Source organism: Pteropus alecto, unplaced genomic scaffold (genome assembly GCF_000325575.1).
Source record: "Pteropus alecto unplaced genomic scaffold, ASM32557v1 scaffold479, whole genome shotgun sequence".
Taxonomy (NCBI): Eukaryota; Metazoa; Chordata; class Mammalia; order Chiroptera; family Pteropodidae; genus Pteropus; species Pteropus alecto.
In genome coordinates, this window is record NW_006492031.1 from 2,869,606 (window position 1) to 2,886,031 (window position 16,426).

The following is a 16,426-nucleotide window of genomic DNA, read 5'->3' on the forward strand; positions in this document are numbered from 1 at the left end:
GCCCTTGGGAACAGGGGCTCTTAAATTTTAGAGTTCATCAAAATTTGCTATGGTGCTTGTTTAACATGCAGATTTGTAAGACCGTCCCTGGAAAGGTCCTTAATTGAGGGGATGACCTGGGGTTCTATACTTTAAGGAAGTATCCCAAGTGATCTGATGTCCCCATTGGGGGAAGTAATGCTTGAGAGGAAAGAGGTCAAGGATACTTATTCACATTGTACAGAGAGGAACAAAAGCCTTTGTAATAATAATAGCACCTCAGTAATCCTTATTGAGCATTCATTATGTATCAGCACTGTACTAAATATTTTACTTATGTTATTTCATTTAATACAATAATCCTATGAGATAAGTATTAGTAGCTCACATTTGTCTGATAAGAAAAATGAGGCTTTAGAGGCCTAGGTCATATACACACAGCAAGTGGCAGAGCTGGGATTTAAACCTGAGCCTACTGACACCACAGACTGGCAATTAATCTTGACCTTGTAGAGCCCAAGCAAGCCCTCAGCAAACAAATGTTTCATTTGAAACTGGCCTTCTAAATTTTGAATTAAATGTTCCTTCTGTTAGGTTGGGGTGCCCTGGAATGTATCAGGTAGTCTTTAAAAATTATCAGTGCCCTGGCACTGAAACTGTTACAGCTACACTTTCGATCATCCAGATCATTCATTGCCAGGCTGGGCTCAGGGGAAACAACAAAGTTAACGTGAAGTGTCCAGGGCTAGGGAGCGGGGGTGGGAACCTGGCTGGGAATGAGCAGAGTGGCAGAACACTGTGAGAGAATGGGAGAAGAACTGCTGCGATCCCAGAAGGGGAGGTGCAGGGATGCAGAGTGACAGGTACATATTTTGCAATCTTTGGGGCAGAAATGATTGATTTCTTTGAAGGACTAATAAGTTAACTTGAATGAGGAACACTGGAACACCATCTAACTATTCTGCTCTGCTCAGGGTTCTGAACAATGTATGGGTGACTGACCAGGGAGCTAGCTTGCTGACAAAATCTACCTGTGCCTACGTGCCCACACCAGGCATAAGGATGGGAAAAAAAAGCCAAGCAAAGTTGGGTGGTGGCTCCCATGATTGGAGTGGGGGTAGGAGATGCTGCAAAGAGTGTCACTGCAGAAGGCCCCTGGAGCCTTTGTCCTCTATTCCCCATGTCCCTGTTTCTCAAGGATTTGAGCCAGTTCTCACTATAGGAAATAGGATCAAATTGTAGCATGAGGTATTGTGGTCAGACTTAAGGAAGCATTATTTGTTTGCAAGGTAACCAGGAAAGGAGTAAAATAGTCTTTGTCAGAGGTCTTAAATATAGGAGGGATGGGAAGTGAGTGAATAACCTCTGGGGCCTCCTGCAATAGGTTAAAGGTGATTAATTGGGGGTCTCAGCGGACCTCTTATTAGGGGAGAGTTGATTGCAGGAATCTCTTACGCATCAGCTTAAGCATGTTATACTTCAATAGCACAGTTTCTTGTAATATTCTGTTTATTTCATGTTATTTTAGTCCTTCACACCTTTGTTTATACTGTTTTTTTGTGGGGAAGTGGGGCATGGGCATTCTCTTTCCTCTTACCATACCCTTCACTTGGCTAACTCTTAACACATTTTTTGGAACCCAGCTCAAGTCTCAAGTGCCATATCCTCAAGGAAGCCTTTCTTGATCCCTCAGGTCTGGCTCAGATTCCCTTACTCTCTCTCCTATCATACCACTTGGTACTTGTATCAAAATGAGAGGAACACATGTGCTAACCCTTCCTGACTGTAATATCCCAAGCACAGGGATCCTTTCTCACTCACTGGTATGAACTTGACTGTCTAGCATTATGCCAGGTGCTCAGTAAATGCTTGTGGAATGGAAGATCCAGATATGAAATCGTACTACCTTGGCCAGGCACTTAACGTCCCTATTTCTCAGGTTTCTTGTAAGTAAACTTAAGAGTCGGATGTATTCTAAACTCTGGAAGGGAATCTTAGTCCAATATCCCCTCCAATACCAGTCTTTCTTCCCTTTCTGTATCAAGTCTAAGATCATCTTTAAAATCCAAAGATTTTGAAATATAATGCGATACTATTATTACTAATGGTGGCAGGCCCAGTTTAATGGCACATCATAGAGTTTGTTTGAAAGACATGATACTGTAGGTTATGAGATACATAGGAATTAGTTTTATTAACTCATCAAGACATCCAAATCTATAGGATAATGGGGTGCTTTTAAAATGAGTTTTAGGAATCTAGCAATTCCAATAATGATTTTGCTTAGTTGGAACTATAGCTGCAAACACTTCTTGTGTAGTGAAGGATCAGAGTGGAGGTGGAGCATGGGGTTGGGGCAGACACCATAGAGGGCTTTAACCAGGGAAGCAGATGGTCAAAAATGGCAAATTTACTTTTTAGAAAGTTCATTTTGACAGCAAAATAGAGAAAATTAGATTGAAGACTGGAGGCAGGAAGTTGATTTCTTCTTTTTTTCCATCTACCCAGCTATCTATTTGTCCTTCCATTTATTCACTCAGCAAACATTTTTGAATACCTAGTTCTGAGAACAAATGCTATAATCAGATAGGCCTATGTCTCATATCTTGTCCTGCCACTTACCCATCTGTGTGACTTGGGGCGAATCACTTAATCAGTCAAGAATTCAGTTTTATCACCTGAAAAATAGGACTAATAATAATATTCATTAATGCTTCATAGGTTAGTTAGAAATAGTAAATAAGATTATCTTTAATAGCTACTTGGCACCATGCCAGGAATTCAAGCATTTATAAGCTTTTGCTACTTTGTTAATATTAATGGGTTGGAGATACATATTTGAGAGATGTCATGGAACTCTAGATTGTTAAAGTGTGGGTGTGAAGACTTTACTAGAATGAGATTCAATTCAGCAGATGTTTACTGAACATGTACTACTTACAGAGCATCATGTTGGGCATTATGGGAGGTGCAAAGTGTGCCTCCAGGAGTCTGTAGGTCTTAATTTTAATACCAGGCAGAATGTGTTAAATGCTTTAATCATTGGTGGAAATTTGGAAAGCTTTTCTGGAGAAGATGGGGTTTGAGATGGGTCTTAAAGGATGAACAAACTCCAGTAGGTGGATGAGGAGAGAAAGTGCTCTTCACACACATAGGGAATGAGTGGTCCAGAAGTCAAGAGGCAGCAGAATGAGAATGCATATTAAGAAAACTATGGGTTGACAAGTAGGACTAAAATTTGGGATCTCTTTAAGAGGGTATAAGGAGAGAGAAAATATTAAAATAAAGATAAGTGTCAGATTATTTTCCGTAGAGAACTTCGAATTCCATTCTGTAGAGTTTAATATGAATGAATGCTGATAGGGGGCAGAAAGATAATATTGGGCTTGTATTTAGACAGATTTAATGACAAAGGTGATAGGACTGACTATGGAAGAGGGAACGGAGAGGGAGGAGACCACTTGGAAGGTCATTGGAAGAGTTTGGGCAAGAAGCTTGAGATCCTGAATTGAGGGTCTTGGGGATGGAAGCTTTGTGGAAATAGAATGACAAGATTCAGTGCCTCACTTTTGGTGGGATGAGATGGAAGAGGTGGGTTTACAGCCTGAGAGAACAGGAAATTATAATGTTATTGAGATTGAAAAGTAGGAGGAGATTTGAGAGAAAAGATGGCAGGATTAGTTTTGAGTTGGAGGTGTTTCTGAAACATCTGTTTAGAGGACATGTCCACTTGGCAGCAGACTGTTGTGCCGAACCTAGCAAGTGTGAGCAGAGCTGGGAGCAGGTAGAGGAGTTGTCTGCTCTGAGGCATAGTTGAAGTCATAGAATACAGGAAATGTTAGGATAGTGAAGGATTCACCTCCAGAGGACTAAATTTCATGAGAGTAGCCAGTGGCCAAGACAAGAAGAGGAATACGAGAGATGTGTGTCACCAGGGAGAGAAGGAGAGATTTACAAGAACAATACAGATGATCAACAGTCTTATAAGCACCACTATTAAAATGACAAAAGACACTATAAGTTATTTATTAATTGACACGGGGCCACTTGGAGTTGAGGATATTATGGGCATTTCCATCATAATGTGTCTGAGATTCATGTGGTTTTGGATAGTTGGAGTGAGTTTCCTCTAGATAAGAATGTTTTCGCCCACCCCTTGCTTGAATTCCTTATTAGCCAGTTATCAGCAGGGATTTAGAGTTTGCGGAAGGATAAAGGAATCTCCTTTCCATTCCTGAGTCTGTGAAGATGCCCCTTACCTAAGGAAGACAGGAGCCAAGCTGTGGGTTCATTGTGCTTGGGCTGCGCATGTGCTAGGTGTCAGCCACACTCTTGTGCTTCTCTCGCAAACTAATTGAGGTTAGGGGTAGAGTTCTTGGTTGTTCTTCCAGCAAAGTAATCCTAGAGGACAGTTTAAACCTTGGAGAACTTGGCCGTGGGTTGAAATTGGCCCAAGAAAAAGTTGGCTACCCCAGAAATGTAAGTGCTTGAGTCTGCTCTTCAGGAGCTTCCATGCAAGGATCTACCTGCCACCATTCTAAGGCTCACCTTTTCCAACTGAGGAGAAGGAACATAATTTTCTTTCTCCAGGGTTTGTGGCAGTGAATGAGTTTAGAGAGTCAGAGGCTAAGGGTGTAGCAGATGGCGTGAGAACCTGGAGAGCCTCTTTTTCTAAATCATGGTCGTTGTTAGTACTGTGAGTTTCTATTTAAATTCTGTTTTGGGATAAAGCAAAACATTGGGCTTTATGTGTCTCCGTACATCCTTTGATCACATTTGTCTCTTTACTTTTTTTGGTCCTCTTGACTCTCTATGTCAGTTTTCTTCTAGAGCTCTGCCCCTGTCCCCCACCCCTGCTACTCTCCTACCTGCACTTGCTGGTTAGGGCTTCGGGGCTTCCTTCCTAGTCTCTTTGGACCTAAGGATCGCCAAGCGGAAGTTTCTGCTGTAAGGGGCATGGTTTTCATTGCAAATGGGTCCAGTGGGACATCTGAGGTTGCAGCTGAATCTTCATGCAAATAACAATGTTCCCTACCCTGCACTCCCCTCCCTTAGAGAAGGCTTAGGGATGGGACTCCCAGAGCGTTTCTAGGCCATTACAGCCTCAGCTCCTGGCTGTTCCCAGAGCCTGAACCTGCTCTCTTGACTGTTGAGTGGGTAAGGAGGACGCTCTGCTCTTCATTTCCCTCCTCTTGTGCTTCTTTGGCTTTCCACTTCTTGCTTTCCTTCCCGTTCCCCCTGTTCTTTCCCACTTAACTTTTTCCTTTTTCCACCTCTTTCCTTCCTTCATTCTCTCAAAGAAAAGCGAACACCTATTAGAACATAACTGCATTTAATTTCCTCTTCCTTTCTTCACCTATCCTTCTATTCCATTAAGAACACAAACTAATATCCAATAGTAAATATTTATACCACTTATAAGCCTTGCTGTAAGTAATTTGGTATTGCGGGATGTACAAAGTACCTGTAAAAAATGAATTTGGGGGTGGGGGAATATGTAATGTGAGAACCTTCTGCTGTGTTCATCTTTACCCTGGACAGGGGAAGCAGGAACCAATATAGCTTACAAGGAAATAGTATGGTGTGGCTGAGTTGCAAGTCGGAAGGCCCAGAGTTTGTTTCTAAACCCTCTGTGATCAGAGGATACTTAGCTTCTCTTTGCCATGCATTGGTCTTCATTTTTAAAATAGGGATTGTGGGTATTTGTCATTACTACCTTAGTGAAATGATTTAAGAACCCAGTGACATAATATGTATGTAAATGCTTTGAAAAGTAGGATTATTATTGTCATTTATATGGGTAAATATCTCCCAAACAAAATGTAAAGACTGGATTTGCAGCATGTATAAAACGAGCTGATAGTATTGGATGATTTCTAATGAGTCTTTCAGCTCTTAAATTTTGTTTTTCCCTAGATAGTTCTTGGCATGTAATGGGGTTCTAACAATATTTGGATGGATGGACAGACGGATGATTGGATGGATGGATAGGTGGATGGGTAGATGGGTGGATGGGTGGATGGACGACAGACAGACGGACAGACCAATTAAAAATCCAGTTGCCTTACTTTCCCTTCCATTTCACATTGGCACCACTGCCCTCTTCTGGCCAGCAGCAGTATTACTGTGCAGTAAGTCTAGCTGGGCCTTGTTCTACCCTATTTCAGCCCAGCCCCTAACCCTGGCTCCCTGAGCTGGTTCCTTGGGATCCGTCTTTGAGCCTTCAATAACTCACTGCCTCTCTTTCCTCCTCCTCCCCTTTCCATCCTTCTCTCCATCTGCCCCCACAGCACTGCCAGTAACTCAAACCGCAGCACACCGGCCTGCTCCCCCATCCTCCGGAAGCGGTCGCGCTCGCCAACCCCGCAGAACCAGGACGGAGACACCATGGTGGAGAAGGGCTCAGATCACTCCTCAGACAAGTCCCCATCCACACCGGAGCAGGGTGTGCAGCGTAGCTGCTCCTCACAGTCTGGCAGAAGTGGTGGCAAAAATTCCAAGGTGAGCTGGACACCCCGCCCAAGGACTCTGTACTTGCTGGTTAGCTAGCTGCAGAGAAGCTGGTGCTGGGGGAATGTGAGGTAGAGAACCCCTTCCTTGAATGATCTAATGTGATTTACCAGCCTCCTGTTTCAGAGATAGTCTTTATTCAGTGAGGTGCGGTGGGGCAGGCAGGGGAGACTCTAGTTAAATTTTATCTTCTTGGATGAGCACTCAGAGGGCCTGGGGGCTAGTAAAATGATTCCATGATGACTATCATCTATCCTTAGGAGCTAGGGAGCCTTCTGTTCCCTGCGGTTGGAGGAGGGATGGTACAGGGATCAGGAGCCGTCATCTGTTTAGCTCGTTTATCTTTTTCACATTTGGGTAGAAGGGAGCATTACTTGGAACTACTATAGTGCCAGGAAGAGAGTCCTCAGGGAATGTGTAAAATGCTGTTTTTAAACTCCAATCTGGCCATCACCCTTCCTTCCTTTGGTAATAACTCACTTGATGCTCATCTGGCCAAGAAGGTGGTGACAGGGCCTCTCCATCTCTCCCAAGTATGTCAGGGCTACCACCTGAGCACCCAGGCTTTTGCCTAAGAATAAGCATAAAGTAAGCCCTGGGCATGGTGGGGGTGGGGGGTGGGGTGGGGGAACTGTGCTACTTACGATTCCCAAGAGAGTTTCTTCTCTCCCCTCAGTCCTTTGGGAAGCAGGAGACATCTTTGTCTACATGCTCCTTCAAAAAGTTCCTCTTCGCCACTGGACTCACAGGCCCTGGGGTTGGGTGGAGGGACCAGGAGGTTGGGAACTGGCTTCCCACCTAAATTTGTCTTTTGATCTGTTCTTCCTCTTCTTCCCTACCATTTCCCAAATACCTTCTTTGCATGCATGGTTTTAGTCTCACAAGCGCCTCTCAAAAGTAAGCCATCTTTCGTCTCTGTCTGTGGTCTTCCCTCCAGTGTTGAGTTGTCTGTAGTGCTCCGCACCCCTCCCTCTGCCCTCGCCCATTCTGGCCCATGTCTTGCTTGATCCCTTTCCCAGAAGGCCAGCCCCACTGCCCTTGGAAGGCTGGCTTGAAGTCAAACAGGGACCATTCCCACTGCACCCAAAGTCGGAGAACAGACCTATACCCCATCACCTCATGTCTCTGCCTGCTCCCCAAACACTGCCTGAGCTGGGGATCTGCTCCCTCCTTACATGGTGCCATCTAGAAGCAGAGTCCAGCCAGGGGTTAGTTTCATTCCTTTGGGGAAGGGAGGCCCTATCCAGTCAGGCTTCAGGTTCTGATACTCCCATCTACCTGCTTTGGTGGGTGATTCTTGATTCCCCAGATGAGTTGTTTGAAGGTGATGAATTCCAGTAGTTGAGTTCCATGATGCAAGAAAGTGACTTCAAGAGCTCTACCTGGTACCCTCCTTCCCTCTGCCTGCCTGCTGAGAGCTGCTCAGCCTGAGTACCGCTTATTGCTTCCACCTACCACCTAGCTTAGGGGCTCCTGATGTTCTTAGGATGCTGGACACTGATCACCGGGGAACTTTTCTCCAAGAAAGCCATGGTGTCAGAACGCGGAGGTTGGTGGACATTGGTAATAGCCATTGCCAGGCCCCATAGAAATGCTGCCAGGTTAGGGAGGCAGTGCCAGAGTTTGCTCAGGACCCCAGGATTTCAGGGCCCTGAGGAGAACTTGGAGAGAGTGAAGGGTGAACAATAGGGGCTTTAAACTGGCAGGGTCAGGATGCACTATCCAAAGGGAGAGGAGATGGGATGTAGCCTGAGGAAGAAAATGCTGAGGGATGACTTAATAATAGTCTCAAACCCCCGATTAGTGTTTTGGGAAGGAGAGTGAAAGCTGTTGTCTTTCCCGAGGAAAGAACAAGAGGCTACAGGACTCATCATACAGTCTGTGACTTTCAGACTAAAAGCACATCTTGGCTCTGAGGATTTTAAATGACTGTTACTGGCTGTGGACAAGGAAGGAGGAACTTACTCACAAGGGGTGAGGAAGCCAGGGGAGTTCTCTGTGCTCAGGTGTCTCGGATGTAGGCATGTCTGGCAACAGGGTTTGAGATGACTGCTGTCATCCCTTCCTGAGCCCCTCACACTTCTCTCTGCCTGCGGGAAGAGGAGATGTGGTCAGACATGAGCATCAGGTTATCCCATCTCTCTGCTTCTGCCCACAGTCTTTGCATACTTTTCCATCCTAAGGTGGAAGCTCTAAGCTTCCTTACTTACCTTCTTACCCTGTGCCTAGCAAGGCACTCAGTAACCAAAGCAATATCTATTTATGGTCATTAGTCACCACTTACAGAGTGCCTCTCTTAGTCAGGCGATGGGTTGATAATGAGTCCCTAGTAATGAAGCTCCTAAATGGTAGGTCTTCTTTGGGAAACCAGTGTGAAAACAGGTTTCCTGCCCTTAGGCAGCATACAGTTTGGGAGGGAGATAAGAAACTGCCCAGATTATCCACAAACCAAACCTGATTTGTAGAACCACAGGACTAGTTGGCATGTTATGAGAATTCAGAGGCAGGAGACTCATTCATGCGTGAGACATATTTCAGGGAGCAGGTGCTATAAGTCAGGCTGGAACTCCGAAATTTTGGAGAGGCAAAATGAGGCATTATGAAGGGACTGTGAGCTGAGCATGAACTGCACATTAACCTCGGCCCCTTTCTCAAGGGGCTAAAGAGAAAGGTGACCGAGGGACTCTAGGTTTTCTTCCCCATTGAAGAGCTTGGGTGAGGCAATGCCTGTCCGCAGTAGACACATATTATCTGGGTTCTCTGGCTTTGGACAGCCACACCCCCACCCCATTCTCACCAATCATGACCATCACCACTAACACCACCATCATTTAAATGCAGTTAAAATAGGACTGATTTGTGGGAGAGGGGCACCCTACTACACGAGGTGGAAGTGGCGGCAGCTGTGGTCGATCTGGGAAATGTGTGTGTGGAACACAGTGACTTTAGTAAAGAAATGTGAGAACCAATATAGGAATTATGTTCTATACAGGCCAGGGTCGTGAGCAGAAAGTGAGGGAAAGCTGCAGAGGTGAGTTGAAGGGAAGAGGAGAGGGTGCTCATGTGATGGGGATACCTCTTGCCCTGTTGGAACATTGTCTCAGGTTGACCCAGTGTTGCCATGGCAAGGGATCCTGTGGCTGAAGCTATTGTCACTATTATCCCGTGGCTGTAGCTATTGTCACTATTATCCCAGCCAGGCCACCTCACTCTCTGTCTTCAGTCCACCTCATAGAGGAGGTGACTGCATGTATCTTCAGGCAAGCTGGAGAATGCTTCGACTTTCCCCTGGGCCAAGCCTCACACTCCGTGTCAGTCTTCCCTTCTCAGGCCTTCTATTTCCTGTGTTAATGTGTAGGGGCTGGACCAGATGGTCAATAATGACCCTCTTCGGTGAATCTGTAACTCTGCTGCCAAGGCTGAGCTTTCCTAGGGGCAACCCTGACCAGAGCAGTGGGCTAGAAGACGTCAAGGCCTATCCACTTCTCAGGACCCCTCGAGTTTATGCTACTACCCAGCTTCTGCTCTGTAGCGCTGGCTTGGGGCCACTAGAGGGAGCCAGTGGCCATTTCCTGCTCCCACAAGCTTCCGGATCTCTGGCAGCCGTAGGAAAGATGCCCATGACCTCAAGAAAACCCTCCCTGCACTGGGTGCGTTGGTCACCCTGGCTGTGTGTCTCTGAGCTCCTTTCCCCTTGACTTGTTCTGTTTTTCAATCTTAATTTTTTTGGTTTTCTTTTCAGTATGACAGACTTAACCTGATCAAAGTAAGAAGTTGTTTTTTCTCCTAACTTCTATTAGATGTAGAGCTCCTCTCGTCCCCTACCTTTGTCCCCTCAGCCCTCATCTTCCAAACTCCCAGAGCCTTCACAATGGGGAGGTGTTTTCTAGGGAACTTGGGTCTGTTTGCAGAAGCCTTGCATTCCCTTAGACACTTACTTTTCAGACCACTTCTAGGAGGCAATAGAAACATGCTCTGCTCAGCTCCCCATCCCCAACAGCTCTCTGTCTTTGGGTACTTTTTCTGACTCTCTGCTCCCCTTTTAGCCAAATCTATTTATAACCTGTAAGAAATTTTCATCCTCACTCCCTAGTTCTCTTCTTTCCATGCCTCCGTCCCAAGGAGATGCATCTCAGTGAACCTACAAGGGCAGGCAGCCTCCTTCCTGCCAGTGAACACCCCTGCTCTCACTTCCAAGGCCCAGAGCCCCTCTGGCTCCCTGCCTGCATGGGGCAGGCCCCCCCTGTCAGGACTCAGAGCCTCAAGGATCAAATTTGCCCACAAGAGGCTGGTCAGAGTTCAGGCACTCATGCCCACAGTGGGTATTCTCAGGGACTACCATGGATTAGGCTGGAGGGATGAACACCCATTTTTCCCAGTGGCACCCACAATGGTGGCAGATACAGAAGAAGCTGTGCAGAGATAGCTAGTTAAGGGTAGAGTCTCATGCTGAGGGACAAAAGTCCTTGCTCTTGATGGTAAATTTCACATTTCTCTACTTGAGAGCATGCATTCTTACTCCCTTTACAAAAGAGCAAGCATTCCACCAAAGATATCGCACAACTAGTTAGAGATGGGACACGGGTTTCCTAGTTGTAGCTCTGTCACTCTGAAGTTCCTTATTACAAACAGATTGAGAAAAGTCACTCATCTGTGTGGCAGTACATGAAAAGAGAACATCTTCCGTTTATCTGAGGCAGGAGGGAGAGTACTGTGCAGGAGTAATCATAAAAGATCTTGGGTTCCCCCACCCAGCCCAAGTTCTTGTTGCTCCCTTTCCTCCTAGGATATTACATGAAAGCCAGGACAGAGGGTGAGGAGCTACAGAGAGGGGCACAGAGAGTGTTTTCAGCTGTGAAGCAAGTGTCTGATGACATGGCTTTGGCTTGATGAAATGCAGACAAACTGGGGCAGTCAAGGCTGGCAGTTACCAGAGTATGCCTTTCCACTGCTGAGGAATGTATTTTAGTGAATATTTGCACAGCCTCATGCCCTATGATCTCAGAGTCAGGACCCAGGAATGTCCCAATGCTGAAATTCTCACAGACTAATTTTCAGTTCCAGGTCCAGGATTCCCATGTAGCAGTAGCTCCCTCAGTGATGAAATAGTTGTTTTTGAATGTTTGGATTTGGCCTCTTAACCTCCTGTGACCTCTGGATTGGAGGAGGAGATGAGGCCGTGGCAGGAGTATATAACCTCCAGATGGGCCATGGTGACAGTCTTTGTTGGGGAATGACCTTGGAGAGCATCTTGAAGAGGGGGATTGAGGGCCTGCCTTGCCATCTGCCCATCTGGCCACATTCTGGCCATGAGAGCAAGTGTAAGAATGAAACGAAACCAGTCAGGCAACACCACCCATGCCTGTTCCCCCCTCTGCTGACACGGATCCCCTTTGGAGTGAAGGCTGATGGTCTCTACAGAGCTCTTCTAGGGGAATGGGAAAACTGGAGAGGGAGAGATCGCATGACCATGCTTTCCTCACCACAGACACACTCACCCACCCTCCATCCCATCAGGTACACATGCAGCAAACATCCTGAGATGGTGGCTGCCCTCTTCCCTTAGGAGTCAGAGTCCCTTAAGACCAGGTGGTTGTTAATTTTGTCCAGGATCCACACCTCTGCATACAGTTAAGATGCTGACCTGAAGGAAGACTTTTCCTCTCTCCAGTGATTCTCCATCTGAATAACCTCCTTGGCAAGCTTTCTAAAACTGGAAATACTCCAGCCCCCATCTAAACCTATTGGATCAGCACCTAAAGGGATGAGGCCTAGGCAGATGTGTGTGCATGTTGATTCCTACCTGCCTATCTTCCAAGTGGGCTGTGCATAAAGGACTCCAGGCCTTCGAGATCAGAGACAGACAAGACACAATGCTAGCCATCCGCCCTCTTTCCTTAAAAAACTTAGTTACCATAAAGATGAGTAACCTTTGCCCAGGGCTAGGACCAGAGAGCACCTGAATTCTGGAGCTGGGGTGCAGTCTGGTTTTGTTGGTATTGATTATGGCACCACTAAGTTGGGGAGGACCATTAGCAGTTATGTACTTTAACCTTCCTCCCAGTGCAGAACTCCCAGCCCCTCCCCTGCCATTATCACTAGAGTTGAGCAGGAAGAGGAATTTACTCACCTGCTCACTGAGAGCACAGCAAACCTTTTTGTTCCCTTACGCCAAAGCGTCCCATCCTGCCTTCTACAGAGGAGCTGACTTGGAGCAGAAGGCTGGCTTGGTCTCCAACTGCACTTTGCTTCTGGTCAGGGCCCATTGGGGACTGTGTCTTGGATGCCTGCCACGCATCCCTTCTCCCATCAGAAGGACCTTGTGATGGGGGCTCCGACTTTCTTCCACTTGAGCTCTAGCTGGTGCTGCCACTGCCTGCCACCCCAACGCGGCAGAGCTTCCAGCATGGACTGCTCTCCGGGCTTTCCTTCTGGAGCTGTCTTGAGAAAGGGGGGCCCCTCCCAAGCAGCCACATGGGAAGCATTCGGCTGCATTTGGATTCCTCTCCTTGTCTGCCCTCTGCTGTCTGTGTAACCTTCCTTCTGGTGTCAGGAATACCCTGGCCATGCCCACTGTCTCTTCCCTGACTAATTTTACCTTTTCTTTTATTTTGTCCTTTCAGAAAAGCCAGAGCTGGTATAATGTAAGTATCCCTGTTTTCTTCTTGTTGGTATGTGTGGAGCGGGAGGGGCGTGGACATGGATGTGGACATGGTCAGGACATGAAGAAGCATGGAGTGCAGTCGGGCTGCTGTGGTCCAGAGCAAAGTGAGGGGCCGAGAAGGGTGGGCTTCTCTCCTGACCAGCCCTGCCCCACATCAAAAACCAGATACAGTGGTGATCTGTAGCAGGACAGGACTGCCGGTGGAGGAAGGTTTGATTCAGGGAGACCAAGGAGAGCTGGCGAACCTTATCCTTCCCAAGACTCCTGGGCAAGGCCCTCAAGACTTATTGGGGGAGACCAGTCAGGGAGGCATTCCAAGACCAGACAGAATTCTGGGACTCAGGCAGCCCTAGGCCTGAACTTACGGCCACAGTTTCCTACCCTTAACGAAGACATTTTGGAGGAAATGCAGCCAGAAAACTTGCCCCAATAGTATAGAGACATCCCGTGAAATGGAATTAGACTCTCCACCTCCGCCAAGGCGTACCTCAGTAGCCCCGAGGGCATGCCCGTTCTAGAGATATCCACCGTGCTTGGGTCTGTGCTTGGCAAAGTGGTGAAGGTATAACCTGGTGTTATCCATGGGGGTGGTTCAGCCAGCTGCTTCATACCCAGAAACTGCATGGTAAAGCAAGCAGTCCCTGCAAAGGCTACATCTTCTTGGTCACATAGACTGGACCACAGGATTTTGAACTTTTGAGGAGTAATTGGCTGAAGTCTGTCAACTGGCCCCTGTCGGGTTGTGCTCTGCCCTCTGGGAATGCACAGTGGACTGACTGGCAGTTTGTACCCATGGTTGGGCCTCACGTCATTGTCTATCCATCTCTGAGCCTGCCTTTTCCCACACTGATCCTGACTGATCACACAGATGCCACTTTTCCCTGTCCTTAACCCCAGGCTCTACCTCAGCAGGTTACATGGTCATGGAGAAGGTGTGGGATGAGATGATAGAAGTGGAAGACACTCTGGGGATGGGAAAGATGAGGACGGGATAGGGAAGAGGCTTGGGTTTAATGTAGGGACTTGGATCAGAATCACATATGTGTGTTGGAGGGGGTGGGGAAGAATGTTTTCCCACACAGCTTCGTGATTCCCCAAATCAGGCACATGTCAGTGAGCCCTATGACTTCTGACCTGCTGCTGAGTGAGCCTGCCTCTCCCTGGCAGATGGATTGACCTGCCAGGCTTAGTCCCAGCCGGCACAAACAAGGCAGAGCTTGGTGGGTTGTGCTGATAGGAGGGGAGTTGAGAGCTGAGGTGGCCTGCATGGAGAAGGCAGACTCAATGCCTTCATTCCCAGAACTCCCCTTTGTACCCACCTGACTTCTGGTCCTTTTGCTGCTTAAAGCTCACATCCTGGAGGAGAGAGAAGCTCCTTATGTGCAGGAGGAGAGGTGAGGGAGTGAGGGTGCTTTCTGAGGAGCTGTGTAGTGATTCCGGCATCCTTTGCCTAATGAAACTTGCCATGCTTCTGAGCAGTATTGCAAAATTAGTGCCCCCAAAGGGGAACCGGAAACACGTTCAGACCCGTGAGGAGTGGAAGCATCCGAGTTGAGTCTTGCAAGTCTTCATCCTTGTTGCTAGGCTGCACGCTCTCCTATCTTTTCTTTGCTCTTTCCATCAGGCTTTTCTGCTTCATCTCATTTTCCTTTCCTTGTCTGCCCCCTGCCTTCATTTTCCTCTTTTTTTATTTTTTATTTTTTCCCTTCTTTTTTCCCTTTTCTCCATCTCTGTTTTACCTCTCCTTTCTCAGATTTCCAGTTTCCTGGCTGGCTTTCTCTTTCCAGTTCTCACAGGTTTTCCTTCCTCTCTTCTGTCCTTCTGCGATTCTTTAACCTCTGATTTCTTCTCCGTCAGCCCCACACGTAAGAACTAGCATCTGAGCACTCAGTAGAGTGATAGCTAGAAATAGATGCTGCCTCTTGGCTGGAAGAGCCAGCTGCCAACCAGGGGCCCAAGAAGTCGGGTTCTGATGACGGATAAGCGAGACAGCAGAGGAGCCAGCCAGGCGTGGCTGGAGACCTGCTTCCTCACTCATTCCACGTGCAGCTGGAGATATGCAGAGGCAGTTGGCCCTCACTCTTCAAATGTCCTTATAATATTGTCCTCCAGAATACATTTGCTTCCTAGTCCTTTCCTGCCTCTCACTCTCTATTAATCCTAGGCTGTCTCCTTTCACCTTCACCCCTTAACCTGAATGAATTACAGGAACATAATCGACTCTCCACCCAGCACAAATCATTAACTCACAGAGGCCAAGAGCACAGGGGACTCTCCTGAGCAGCATTTAGTGATTCCCTCTTGACCTCCCCTCTATGTGATTCAGGCTGTCACGCTGGAGGTCCTTCCAGAAACTCAGTGGCACCAGATGTCCTGGGACCCATCTACAAATTTCTTCCTGCTGCTCCCTCTTCCTCTGCTTTCCGATGTAGGGTCTCCAGGTGGAGGTAGCTCCTTGTGTCTGCTCTCTGTCACCCAGTACTACCCTCTTCCCGGTTCTGCTAAACTTCTCTGTGGTTGTCCTGACTTGGGTTGGGACAGGGAATAGAACAGAACAACACAGAGGAAGGAGATAGAAATGACAGGTAGACGTTGGGAGGAAGAGGCAGAAGCTGAGCAAACAGTGGGAAGCTGAGAAGTGGCAGGGACCTCCAGCTGGCCTGAGCTACAGATGTCAGGAGCTGTGTCTAGTTTATCTTTTCATTTTTTCTTCATGTGTTTCCACATCCAGAGGATAATCAGCAACTGCCATAGTGGGTAGAGCCCTGGAGAGGCCAGCTTCAAGTAACACTGGGACCCCCTCCTCCAGTTAAAATTCTGCTCTCTTCCTGTGGCTGAGCCAATGCCCTGGCTCTGGGTTTATTCACTCCAGGGTTTCTGCTCTACACAGCGATCGTCACTCTCATATATACTCACTCTGTTGGTACCAGTGAAGTTGTTCCTCTGGGCATGGTGGCCTTGGTTTGATTAGGAAGCTATGATCTGGACGTTTTTCCAGAGCCACCTGGATCAGTGCACACAGGAGTGAGGTGCCCCTATACTCCCAGTGCATGTGCCTTTGGATGGCTAGACAACCTGCTCACACATTGCATCGTGTGTGTGTCTATGTGTTTGTATACAAAGTCCCCATAAGGAAACTTCAGTCCACCACCACCCCTGTCCACAGAACTGCCCCCTAATAGTCCGTTCCCAGTTTTTCAGGAGGCATTTGACCTGGTTCTCTGTTTTCCCTTAGTCTTCTCCATCCTTCACGCTGCCCAAGTTGCTTGAGTT

The 16,426-nt window shown here is 47.3% G+C and overlaps 1 protein-coding gene across 1 annotated transcript in view; it reads left to right on the forward strand.

Annotated features, from left to right (window-relative positions):
- The window catches only part of LOC102894451 (GRAM domain-containing protein 1B), a 57,995-nt gene that overhangs the window by 9,315 nt on the left and 32,254 nt on the right, over positions 1-16,426 (forward strand). The window contains exons 2-3 of the mRNA XM_025041873.1: positions 6,270-6,480; positions 13,113-13,133. Of these exons, the coding sequence (XP_024897641.1) occupies positions 6,270-6,480; positions 13,113-13,133 (232 nt within the window). The remainder of the gene's footprint in view (positions 1-6,269; positions 6,481-13,112; positions 13,134-16,426) is intronic.